Raw genomic sequence first — 13,165 nt, forward strand, 5'->3', positions numbered from 1 at the left:
TCTGTGCGCAACTCTTGTGTCTGCAGGCGCCACCCCTGCAGCTCCTACTGGTCGCAGTTCCTGGCCAATGGGAGCTGTGGAGCCGGTACTGGGGTGAAGGCAGCACGTGGAGCCTCCCTGGCTGGGCATGCTCCTAGGGGCCGCAAGGACCTGGTGGCTGCTTCCAGGAGCTGCGCGGAGCTAGGGCAGGCAGGGAGCCTGCCTTAGCTCCGGGCCAGCGCTGCACTGCCAACCGGACTGCTAACGGCCTGCCAGGGTCCCTTTTCAACTGGGCATTCCGGTCGAAAACCAGACACCTGGCAACCCTAGATGAAATGCATTGTGGGTAAATTTAATCTTCCTCCAGTAGAGGCTACTGCTGGAGGCACAATGAGGAATGCCCTTTTAGTATGATCCGGGTCAGCAAAGCCTTTGTTCTTGGATGCATCCTCTTCCAATAGCAGAAGCCTTCACGAGTGCTGTGTACAGGGGGTTGGGGACAGCCCTGCATGGGGTGTGTTATGTGTGTGCCATGCCATATGTTTCAGATCTTATTTTCTGCTCTTTCTTGCTTCCTGGGGCAGGGTTCATGCCGGTGGCTTTCTCACATGGAGGATGAAGGGACAGAGTAATGGTCTGAAGAATTCGCCTGCCAGCCGCCCTCCCCGGTTGTCCGTCACAACCAGTACTGAAGATGATCCGGAGCGGACCGAGCTCGGCTCCAGCAGGTCAGGCTGCTCTTCAGTTTGGAACAGGAACGGTCTGCTAGAGAAGGGGAGTCTATTAGTAGGGGTGAAAGGAGAGATGGGCCTCAGACTCCTTTGGGAGGTATCTGGCCCTCTCAGGCATGTCATAATAGAGGGATCTGGACAGCACAACCCAGCTCTAGGGGAACTTAAATTGAAAGCAACCAGAGTGGTATAGGGAACCTCTAGTCAATATGGAAAAAGTGTGTGTGTGTGTGAAGGTGTATCTTGGACACCCAGTTTTGAAGGGGGATCAGAGCTATTCTGCTGGCTCAGCCTGGCAGGCAGACCAGATAGTGTCTTGTTAATGCTGCTCCCGAAGATAAAGGCCGAGTCGTTTTCTCTCAGGCCAGAGAGTGGTGGGTCCTGCAGGAAGAATCCAGGTAGGAGCCTGAGGGATGAGGCTTAGATTTGGAGTTCCAGTCCTGGCTGAGGCATTGGGCAGATCCCAGGAAGGCTCTGTGTGGGTCAGGCAATGCCCACAGTATGTGCCCTGTGTTAGAAAAAGGTGCAGACACCACCTACTTAAAATGTATTGGAGCTTTGGGGAATGCTGCTGAGAGGTCCCAACCTCTCCTACTGTAGTCAATAACACTGAAGGTGCTATCCGTCTTAGATACTTATATGCCCCCATTGAAATAGTAACAAGTTAGACAGATTCAATACCTATGCACACGGATGCCCAAGAAGAGTTCGGTGAGAGAAGAAAGTAAGGCCCAGTTACAGAGCGGGAATACCTGTTACTTTGCTCAGCAGGGAATGTTCAGCTCCAAACTACTACTGAGAGAGCCCAAGCTTTAGATGCACAAGGATGGTAGTTTTATACGGACGTGAGCCCGGGCACTGACTAAGAAGGAAGAAAGATGCTAATTACCTTTAAAAATGAAGTGTTGAGATGAATTTTGGGGCCAGTGAGGGAGACTGACACATGCAGAAGATCTAACAGGGACTCGCACAAGGTTTATGGACCAAGAATAGTAAATGTAGTGAAGAAGCCCCAGTGATTTCAGTGGGCAGGGCACATGGTTAGGATGCTGGAAGGCAGGCCGGCTGAGCCTGTCTTTGTGGTGTGCAGCCTGGTGGCCGACCTAGCGGAAGATAGAGAGAGGTGGGGGCAAACTGTGAGAGGAGCCAAGGACTTCTGTGCTCCGTAGAGCCAGGGAGGAAGAGTAACAATAATATGCTAGTATCTGAGCATCTCATAATCATTAATGTATTTACCCTCGCAGACATCTGCGAGGCAGGGCAGTGCAGTTATCCCTATTGTACAGATGGGGACAGAGGCACGGAAAGCTAAGTGACTTACCCAGGATCACACCGGCCGTCTCTGGGGGAGCAAGGACTGAACACCTGTCCCCTGAATCACAGGCTAGCACCCTAATGGTTGGACCATCCTCCCTCTCAGAATCAGGGCTTTACCATTGAACACATACCCCAGGGGCTGGCGAAACCAGTGAGTATCCAAAGGGAAATCCAGACCTCACTGTGCAAGTAGCCTGGTCACTTTACTCCAGCTCCTCCTGGACACCCACCCTATTCTCCACAGAAAGCCAAGTGGGCTCACGTGCTTGGAGGGGAACACTGAGGAGATGATATTACCATGAACAACCTCTCCAGGCTGAGTGGAGGAAATCAAGGATTGAAATAACAGTTCTAGCACAGGTGTGTGAGGGGGAAGTCCATGTCTGAATTAACTGGGGACCCTAGGCAATCACACATGTCAAGGAGCAGAGGGCTGGGAAGCAGGAGGGCAGGATCTTGATGATGTCAGGTCTCTTCTCTTCTTCCCTCGGGGTCTAGTTCATCTAACGTAACTGGTGGTGGACACCGAGCAAGCAGAGTGTTATCCTGATCTCTTTTCTCTTCTGCAGAGCCCGGTCTGCAGGTGATGATACCTCCTCAGAGCTGCAGAGGGTGGCTGCGTTGGACAATGCAGATCAGCCAGACCGCTCCACCTTCCAAGGGAGAGGAGCTCTGTCCAGGTACATGTGCCTGTGGGATGTAGCCAGGTGGAGGATGAAGGGTTGAGCACTGAGTACTGTTCAACCACCACTGCTTTTGCAGGGGCTGTGTGGGGTTCCAGATGACCAGCATGTTTGGGCCCAGCTGCTCTGTGCTTACAAAGTTAAGTATTAACCTGTCACCTCTGGCAAATCCTTTTCCAGCCGCACTCGGCAAAGTGGGCTCTGTTACAACTGTGGCCTTTTCATTCACCCCCTGAAGAGGTGACATTTTCCTGGCTTAGGGCCTAATCCTTTGCTGAGCTGAGCGCCCTCCTGTCTCGCTGCATTCAGTGGGAGTTGGGGACGTTTGGCACCACACCGGATCCCATTGGCTTTACAGGGGCTGAAGATCTTGGATTCAGACTTGCTGTTTTTTGTACAGGTTCACCTGGCATGCAATAAGCGTGTCCAGCTGTGTGGAGGGCTAGAATGCCGAGCAAGTGAGCCCAGGGGGCTGGAGGGTGCTCATGCTGTATGTCCATGGCTTAGAATGGGCATTTGGCTTAGGTGTGCACAGTCCACCAGCACCCATGCAGCTGCACTTGGGACTGCACAGCGACGCCGCTGAACAATGTGCTGGCTGGGAATGTTATTTTCTGTCACGGCACAGACTCCTGACTCTGACTTCTTCTCTCCCTGGCCAGGATAGTCCGGCTGGTCGTGGTGCTCAGAGACTGGGCTAACAAAGGCTTGCGGGAGGAGGAGCAAAGGCCAGACTCGTTTCTCGAGAGGTTCCATGGCCCGGAGCTCCAGACGGTGACCGAAGGAGATGGCAATGCCCAAGGGGACCAAGAAAACGATGGCAGCAAACGCAAAAAGTAGAGTTTTTTCTCTAAAACGTCTTGGCAGAAAGGGAAATGTTTCTTGTATGTGGTAGACCTCTTTTCCCCCCCCCCACCCTCTGGGCTCCTCTCTCCCACGATGAAGGGGGCTAAGTGATTTGATTGTGTGCCCTGATACAAGTGGGACGGTTGCATGAACTAGAGGTGACTGGGGTCACCATGCTGTGCTATGTCAGAGGACCAGACCCAGCTCGGTTAACCCTGTTTCTGAACAGTTTGGTATCAGTGTGTTTACTGTCTGGAAGCTGGTACTGGGCCCTGGTAGGGGAAGTATATGCAAGTTGTGCCCAATCCATTGCCCAGATGTGGGCACCTGCACCTGTAGTTGGTGCACACCCTTTACTCGCTGTCTAGTCTCACATGCCATCCCTGATTCTGTACTAGACCCTTACACTAATCACTTATATCTGCCACAGTGCTCACAGCTGGCACATCCTGATCACAGGGTCTCAAAGCACTTTATAAGGGTCTGTAAGTCGTAGTGTCCCCATTTTATAGAAGGCAAAACTAAGGCTTATAGCACTGGTCTGCTATCTTTTCCATACGGTGGCCCCCTTTTCTACACCAGGACCCGCTTCCGATCTTGCCATGACCACTCTTCCATGTCACAATATGGGAAGGAAGTGTGGCTGTTCATGATCCCCTGGCTGAGAGCCCCTGGTTTTGAGTGTTTAAGCTCAAATTGGAAGTCTGAGGCAAAGTTTGAAATGATCTCTAGTCTCCCAGCTCCCCAACCCAAACTGCAGCTATTAGGCCTAGCTACCTCTCATCAGCAGTAGCTCCTTCCAGGAGGAACTCCCCGGGGGATTTTGACAGTGAGTGAGTCACCCAGCTGATGCTGTATTTGCAAGTCTTGTTTCATCATCTGCAGGAGAGGAAGGGAAGTGTGTTCCTTGCCCAAGCCTTCTGCCAGAACATACTTTGAGGGCTAGTTCTCTAAAAGGCTCTTTCAAATCCAGTCCTTTCATCTGCTCTACACACACTCACATGGTGAAAAACAGTAACCTGGCTTTTCTTCCTCTCTATAATTAAAGGGCAAAGCTCATTGACTAGTCTGGACCCCTCCATTATAAATGGTAATTAGAACACTGAGAAATGATTGTTTTCTGCAGGAGAAAAATGTCAGAGGCTTGTATCTGAGACTTTAATAGGCAGAGAAGAAAATGTTCTGCCCTGCGAGGTCAAGGGTATCTTGTTAATTATCAGAGGCAATAGGCTTAGAACTCGAATACAGAGAGATGGAATTGGAGTATATTCTGAAGGGGTACAGTGAGGTTCTTCAACCAGAATGAGCTCTGGACAGGGGGCTGCCACCTTGCTGAGGTTTGGCTTGCAGGCAAAATCTGTCTGCATCTGCTTGTTGTGGTGCAACAAAATGTCACCATAATGTTATATGACAGGATGGCAAAGATGGTGGTTGTTACATGTTTGCCGGCCTGTAGTTATGTGGGGCCATTACTCCATTTGAGGATTTGTAAATTCAGGATGGGTTCCCTGGCCACCTGGTGCACACAGGGATGACTAAGGGTGAGGGTTTCCCATTTCCATCATTTTCTAGGGAGAAATATCTCATTGGCCAGAGATTGGGGACAGAGATCAACCCAATACCTGTCATGACATTGTCACTAATGTGATGTTGTGACACAGCATTTTGGCATCCTCAAGCAATTATTTCCCGTTGGGGCTGACCGATCCATGATGACTACCAGGGGTTCATAGAGCAAAATGGCATCCTCCATACATCGTGACCCTGCAGGCGCCATACGCGATGTACAAAGCAAAATGATATCCTCCACACTCAGGGGTGCTGGAACAATTTTGTACAGTGGGGGTGCTGAGAGCCATTGAACCAAACTGTAAACCCTGTATATAATGGAAACCACTTCAAGCCAGGGGATGTGGCAGCATCCCTAGTTCCAGCACCTATGTCCACACTAGGGATCAGTGCAACCCTGCTGATGGCACAACCTCATTTGGGGTCATGACCCACAGTTTGGGAGCTGGTGACTTAGGTGCCTGTGAGATCAGCTATGTGATGTGCAGATACAGTAGAAGACAGTTTGTTTCTCTGAAAACACTTGAACCATTTTTAGAGCCATGTTGAACAATCACCGTTGTTGTGGCCCTACCAAAACCATGTGAGAACCTGCTCTCCAGGCTTTGCCAAATGCGTTATTCCCAAAGCTCGGTGCATTCCTGCTGATGATGCCTGTGCTGTGCAAAACTAGAGGCATAAACAAAAGGCCAGAAGATGCTGGTTTTGAAGGTGGCAGAAGCAGCACTGGAGGGTGAGAGAACTGGCAATTGCCACATGGAAAACAGTGAAATTTGTTGGCAAATGAGTTGTTTTCTATTTCTGGGAGGGATTTTTGTAAACTCAAAGGCTGGAGGGAATTTTGTCCTCTTGGCACAGAGTGAAAGAGAGACAAGCCTATCAGTTGGGAAGCAGAGTTTCTGTCCCCTCTCTCCTCCAGTGAAATCTAGCAATTGCAGCACACACATCTTACTGCTCAGTCCCTAGATAAGCAGGATCAAATGCTTGGGAACAGTTCAAAGGCTGGACCAAGCGATTCAGTGAGCAGACTGCAGGCAGCATGCAGCAGAACGGAAATGGCAATTCCATAGTACTAGCTGCCACAGCAACCCACTTCCTTCCTTAGTGTGGTGCCTTGTATGCCCCTAAACTGCATGGACATGCATTTCACTCTGCCCTAATCAATACTAGAGTTATAAACTATCTCGGAGCTGCATCTATTATACTGACACATACTGTCCCAACATTCTATATGAGAGAGCATGTTGTCTAGTGATGGCAACAGCAGCTTGGAAATCAAATTCCTGATTCTGCCACTGACTTGCTGCATGACTTTGGGCAAGTCAGTTAGCCGCTCTGTGCCTCAGTTTCCCCATCTGTAAATTGACTGAGCTCATTTTTTACCTACTGCAAAAGGGTGTTGGGTGGGGGATGGTTAACTGAGCAACCTTGGCAGGTGCTTAGTGCTTTTTAGATGAAAGGGGCTCAGTGCTCGATATGATAATTAAACCAAGCTGTAATTGATGCTGCTTGTGCTGTTAACCACATTCAGTCTCCGATGCCCTAGTTGCCTTGGTTTCTATTTTCAGGAAGAAATGGGAGCTCTTTGTGGTGGATCCTGCTGAAGACTGGTATTACCACTGGCTGCTTGTCATTGCAGTGCCCGTCCTTTACAACTGGTGTTTACTTGTGGCAAGGTGAGTAGGGAGCATTCCAGGGCAACTCTGTTCTGTAACCCTTCCACCACCGTAGATGCCATCTCTGAGACCAGCATCGGCCAGCTGAAAACTGGCTTATGTCTTGCATTGTTTGTTTCTGAGGCTGCTTGTCACTGGGTGGCTGGCCCATTCAAAGGGAGAGAGGGCTCGGCCCACCTGTGATGCAGCTGATTTGCCTCCTAGCGCAGAGAGGATGAATTAGATCATGTGAGAGGTGGTCATGGGTCTAAATTGGAGGTGTGGTGGGGGGGAAGCAGTGGCCAGTAGACAGCTGGGGGGCAGTGACTGCAGAGTGAAGTTGCAGGAAGAATGTCTCCTGCAGTGGTCCCTCTGGGAGGGAGTTGTGGCTGTGTAGAAAGTGCTGGTTGGAAGTTTTGCTTTCCTTTTGGGGAGGTGGGCAAAGAAAGCAGGCCAGGCCTTACTGCTCTGAGCCACTGGACGAGATGCAAGAGACGGTCCCGTGGGGAGGTGGGGTTGTGCTGGGAGTAAGGCCGGGGTGGAAGTCTTCTTGGGTTAATTTTTCAACTTTATGCTAACAAGCCAGACCCCCAGAAAGGCAGCTGTTGGACTTGTGAATGTCTTGGATATATCTGAGGAGTCCAAGGAGGGAAACTTAGGCAGACCAACCCTGGCCATGAGGGGGCAGAGGGGAAGTGCTTGATCTTGTTGCATCAATGGCAAAACCCCACATTTTCTGTTGTCATGGCTCTGGAAAGGCAAAGCCACTCCCAGCTAGGCTGGCTGTATGTGCTGGGTTGGTAAGAACCGAGTGTGGGGGGGTAGAGCAGCATTATGCTGTTGCGTGTGGGAGGCAGTTTCCAGAGCATTGCTGCTTAGCTTAGTGGAGGGCAGATGTCCCAGACATGATGGACTTAATTTCCGAGGAGCGAGGGAGCGGCTGGCAACTGTCGGAGATCAGCCCTGGCGTCCACTGGGACACCACTGCCTGTAGGAACCCAGTATCCACCTTTGTTCAGTATAGGTGATGGGGGTGAGTTGGTTTCGGTATCTTGATAACACCCCTCCCCCCAATTACTGCCATGTGCTTCTCCTTCAGAGCCTGTTTCAGTGACCTCCAGAGGGACTACTGGATCCACTGGCTGGTGCTGGACTATGTCTCAGACGGTATCTACGTCGCCGATATTGTCATTCGGCTGCGCACAGGTGAGCAGAAGAGGCAGCCTAGCCTGGGAAGGGTTTGTTTTAATGTCATTACCCGAGATTTGATATAAGCTGTGAGGGGCTGGCCTGATCTGGGGCTCCTTTAGGAGGAGTGGCTGAATCCAGTGTTCTCAACAAGGGGTACATGTACCCCGTGGAAGACCTCTGCGTACCCCCAAGGGTACATCAACTCATCTAGATATTTGCCTAGTTTTACAACCAGCTACATACAAAGCACTAGCAAAGTCAGTGCAAACTAAAATTTCATACAGACAATGACTTGTTTATACTGCTCTATACACTGAAATGTAAGTACAATATTTATATTCCAATTGATTTATTTTATAATTCTATGGTAAAAATAAACCAGTCAGCAATTGTTCAGTACTAGTGTGCTGTGACGCTTTTGTATTTTGATGTCTGATTTTTTTGTAAGCAAGTTGTTTTTAAGTGAGATGAAGTTGGGGATGCACAAGGCAAATCTGACTCCTGAAAGGGGTACAGTAGTCTGGAAGGTTGAGAGCTACTGGCTTAATCCATACCTTGGTGTTAGCTGGCAGGAAACGGCCTCTGGAGAAAGACTCTCATTAAAAGCTCTGCAAAATAGACTAAGTTTCAAAATGAAAGATTCATCATCCACAGCTTTTAACTTCACCTATGAATAATTGTACAAAAGTACCCACATGGCCATTAGTATTCGGGCACAGCTTTAGGTCTATGTCTCTAGTTTGGTATCTGTTAAGTTAATGAGTAATCTAAATGGAAAAATGGTAGAATTTAATGTTCCCAGAACGTAGCTGGCTGCTTTGCAATTTCTCTCTGTCACTGAAGAGCTCTGATCTAATTCACTATATGCAGGGCAGAAACATCAGTATGTCCTCCTATCTCTGTGTCATCAGAGTAAATCCCTAAGTAATACCTTTTTGTGGCTTTTTCCAGATGAAGCGCTCGAGGGCTGGCAAAGGCTTGTAGACTGAGCAGATCAGGTGGAATTAGAAATATTTTAATTACTATATGTGTATGTTGGTTGAATGCAACCCCAAATCCAGGAGAACAAACATACCTGAGCCAGGATAATTCTTCCCCTTGTTTCTCTGGTAGGTTTTTTGGAACAGGGTCTGCTGGTCAGGGACCCGAAGAAGCTACGGGATAACTACATCACCACCTTACAATTCAAGCTGGACGTCCTCTCCATCTTGCCAACAGACCTGGCCTACCTTGCAGTGGGATTACATCAGCCTGAACTACGCTTCAACCGGCTGCTGCACTTCTCCCGCATGTTTGAGTTCTTCGACCGGACCGAGACCAGAACCAGCTACCCAAATATCTTCAGGATCAGCAACCTGGTTCTCTACATCCTGATAATCATCCATTGGAACGCCTGTATTTACTATGCCATCTCCAAGGCCATTGGGTTTGGGACAGACACCTGGGTGTACCCCAATATCACCGACCCTGAGTATGGCTATCTCGCCAGAGAATATGTCTACTGCCTCTACTGGTCCACTCTGACCCTGACCACCATTGGGGAGACCCCGCCCCCGGAGCGCGATGAGGAGTACCTCTTTGTCATTGTCGACTTCCTCATTGGTGTCCTGATCTTCGCCACCATCGTGGGGAATGTGGGCTCCATGATCTCCAACATGAATGCCACCAGGGCAGAGTTCCAGGCCAAGATAGATGCCATCAAGCACTACATGCAATTCCGCAAGGTCAGCAAGCACATGGAGGCCAAAGTTATCAAGTGGTTCGACTACCTGTGGACCAACAAGAAGGCTGTGGATGAGCGTGAGGTCCTCAAGAACCTCCCTGACAAGCTGAGGGCGGAGATTGCCATCAACGTCCACCTGGAGACTTTGAAGAAAGTGAGAATCTTCCAGGACTGTGAGGCTGGTCTGCTGGTGGAGCTAGTGCTGAAGCTTCGACCACAGGTTTTCAGCCCAGGAGATTACATTTGCCGGAAGGGGGACATTGGCAAGGAGATGTACATCATCAAGGAAGGAAAGCTGGCGGTGGTGGCAGACGATGGCGTGACTCAGTACGCTTTACTCACGTCAGGAAGCTGCTTTGGCGAGATCAGCATCCTCAACATCAAAGGGAGCAAAATGGGCAACCGGCGCACGGCCAACATCCGAAGCCTTGGCTACTCCGATCTCTTCTGCCTGTCGAAGGATGACTTGATGGAAGCAGTGACCGAGTACCCTGATGCCAAGCGGGTCCTGGAGGAGCGTGGCCGGGAGATCCTGATCAAGGAAGGGCTTCTGGATGAGTCTGCGGCTGCAGAGAGCTCGGAAGGGAAGGACACTGAGCAGAAGCTGGAGAGGCTGGAGTCCCACCTGAACACGCTGCACACCCGTTTTGCCCGGCTCCTGACTGAGTACAATGCTGCCCAGCTGAAGCTCAAACAGCGCATCACTGCCTTGGAGTCCAGGGTAAAGCAGTACAACCAGGAGGAATTCTTCTCAGACAGCTCAGACAGCCCCCTGGAGGAGGAAGAAGTAGCTAAATTCAAAGGGCAAGAGTGAGGGCCACAGATGTTAGCTCTGTGCACGGTGTTGAGATGGTATTTCCAGGAATGCATTGCTCCCACTGCCTTATATGAGACTTATCTCGAACCCATAGAAGTGCTGCTGCTGCCTTGGATGGCTGGGAACTGAGTAGAGAGCAGTCAGGTGACTCCAGTAGCTCTCACTCAGGTTTCTCTCTCTCCTTGCTGCCTTTATCCAAGACCTCACAGATCAGTAAAAGCACGAGACTGACCTCTGCTTGTGCTAACATTTCCTTCAAGCTCCTGCAGGGAGCCTGCTGGCCTCTTTCTGGCCTTAGAGATCGGGACCCCATTAACTCAGTGCCTTGCACCTGGGAGTCAATGAGGACTTTTGGGCCCTGGCATTGCCTACGTGGGGGTGCATAAGCATTGATGTAGTCAGAGATCTTCACTTCTTCTCCCTTTTTTTGATGGGGCTGGTGAGGAGGATGCCCCTTATCTCATGGGAATGCTGGTCCTTCTAAACCGCAAGAGAGAAACTGAAGCATAAACCAGATGCTCATTAATGTATTTTGGTATCTGCTTTTATAACACACACACTATGTTATGTAAATACTACTTTTCCAGTGTTGAGTCCATATGTTCAAGAGACTCAAACCTGATGGGGGAGGGGGGAATCCAGCCCAAGCCTTGTCTGTCTGCAAATGGAATGTCTTCTGGTTCAGCATAGCCCTGTAGATCAGACTCACTATAGCCCTGAACAGGAGCTGATGGTGGGGATAGCAGAAACCTATTCCCTACCTTACCAGGCTGTAAGAACAGGCTGTTTCCTGTATGAACATCTTACTTAATAGGCAGAATCACCCTTGTGTGTATTTTAGCACTTGGCTCATGAGGTTGAGGAGCAATTTTCCTGGATGCATTTTACTAGATCATGCTTTCCTGGAGAATGGCCTTTTGCTAGGCATTCTGTTCCCGAACCACTGGGTACAGTGGCAGCTTGAATTTTACTTGGGCTGGAAAAGCCTCTGGTGACATTAGCAGTGTGCTTGGGTCTGACAGCACCTGTTCCTTTAGGTGCAAAAATAAGAAACTCTCTCTGCTCTCTAATCATGACTGGATGCACCAGGGATGCATGTTCTAAAGACACAAAGCTGTGGCAAGACCCAACTATCTGCCTTTTGTTTACAGTGGGTAACTCATATGCTGTTAGCAGAGCTCATGTATTTTTCTACATGATGTTCCCCTTTCCAAGCAGCAGTAGGTGTCAGGGCTTTGCAGATCCGTTTGGAGGAGGAATTGGTGACCTAGGGTCAGGGGATGAAATGTTGGCCCCCTTGAGGTCTATGGCAAAACACCTGTTGACTTCACTGGGGCTGGGATTTCACCCCTCGGGTATTCTTGGTGTAACTGTTTGTGACCAAGGAAACAGCTAGTAAATAAACAGCAGCCAGGCAACTCTCTCTTGCAGCAACCTCACCTCTGCTCTGTCCACAAGAAGCAGCTTTGCATGGCCTCTGCCTCTCTTAGAAGCTTGCTGCTTAAAATGCCATTCCCTCTTCTGCCTCAGCTCCTGAGCTTCAGCTGGGAAATCCCCTAATCCAAGCTCCTCACCTGGGACCACATGGCCTTCAAAGGTGAGCCTGGACACCAACCCTGCCTAGGGGAAGCTGCTTTGTGATACAAAGGAACCTCTGAAAGGTTTCTCTGCCCACCAGTGAGTGCTTTAGCCCATATCCTCCCTGTAATGACCGGTGTGGGTGTGATAGCAGTTTCATTCCCACTGCTTATATACCAATGACTCTTACCATGCAGGATGGGCCATCTGCACCCTGCATGTTTACAAACTAAGCATTCTGGGAGCTGGAGCCCCCAAAGGATCCTGTAACATCACTGTGCTTGCAGAACCAAGGTACACGGGGTGTGTGGACTGCCATCCCACTGCTCTGAACTAGCTAATGCCCGAGCACTGTAGTCACAGTAAGCCTGTAATGCCCCTGCTTGCAGAAACTGGGCATCCTGGAGATTGTATGCAGGTTAGATGGTTAGTGTGTGTGTCTCTGCAGCTTGACAGTTTCCCCAAGCCACAGCAAAGGATACTTACCTGTACCCCTGTGTTACCGATCTCTGAGAAAACCCCCTGGGGAAACATGATCTGTTAACATGGCCCATTCACTTTCTCTGCGACACAGATGATGTGCTTCTTTCACAGGACTTGCATAGTTTTGCTTCCTGTTGTATCTCAGTGAGCCAAATTAATCCCTCCATTGAAGCTAATGGAATTTTATGCCAGGGTTGGATCTGGCCTATAACACAATGAGGTTAATAGGACTTGAAAAATATATCAGGCCCCTGGAGGTGACGGAGCCATCTTTCCTGCTGCTGCAGCCCCGATGACCCCGACTTCAGCTCCTTCACATAAGAAGATGCAGTTCATCTCACTTGTTTATTGTTTTTATTGTTGCCATGCTAGTCAGGGTCACTCTCCCTTCCCATAGTGGACATTTAGCACAGGGGGGCTGCACAGACCCATTAGAGTAGAAGTGGTGAGCAGAGATGTTGTAGAGATGTGTACATGCCTCCTGGTGACCCCACTGCACACTTGCAGATCAGAAGCCTTATTTTTCAGGGCAAGTGGAGAGGTCTCCAACCCCAAATGGTTAATATCTTGTCAATTTCCATCAAATTAATGTA

General features: G+C 49.7%; 1 protein-coding gene across 1 annotated transcript; it reads left to right on the forward strand.

Moving 5' to 3' along the window:
* The first annotated feature begins 588 nt into the window (after positions 1 to 588).
* Positions 589 to 10,997, forward strand: CNGA2 (cyclic nucleotide gated channel subunit alpha 2). Its single transcript, XM_045029579.1, has 6 exons — positions 589 to 707; positions 2,597 to 2,707; positions 3,373 to 3,546; positions 6,694 to 6,801; positions 7,880 to 7,986; positions 9,085 to 10,997. Exons 1-6 carry the CDS (start codon positions 595 to 597, stop codon positions 10,506 to 10,508), a joined length of 2,037 nt encoding a protein of 678 aa, XP_044885514.1. The 5' UTR covers positions 589 to 594; the 3' UTR covers positions 10,509 to 10,997.
* The last annotated feature ends 2,168 nt before the right edge of the window (positions 10,998 to 13,165 follow it).

The sequence above is a fragment of the Mauremys mutica genome, chromosome 9, assembly GCF_020497125.1.
Source record: "Mauremys mutica isolate MM-2020 ecotype Southern chromosome 9, ASM2049712v1, whole genome shotgun sequence".
Classification (NCBI taxonomy): Eukaryota; Metazoa; Chordata; order Testudines; family Geoemydidae; genus Mauremys; species Mauremys mutica.

Bases quoted from the DNA above. Each gene is read 5' to 3' on its own strand.
- CNGA2 (XM_045029579.1), top strand. From the start codon at position 595: ATGAAGGGACAGAGTAATGGTCTGAAGAATTCGCCTGCCAGCCGCCCT. The intron at 3,547-6,693 runs GTAGAGTTTTTT...TTCTATTTTCAG, and splicing joins GATGGCAGCAAACGCAAAAA to GAAGAAATGGGAGCTCTTTG. The intron at 6,802-7,879 runs GTGAGTAGGGAG...CTTCTCCTTCAG, and splicing joins TGGTGTTTACTTGTGGCAAG to AGCCTGTTTCAGTGACCTCC.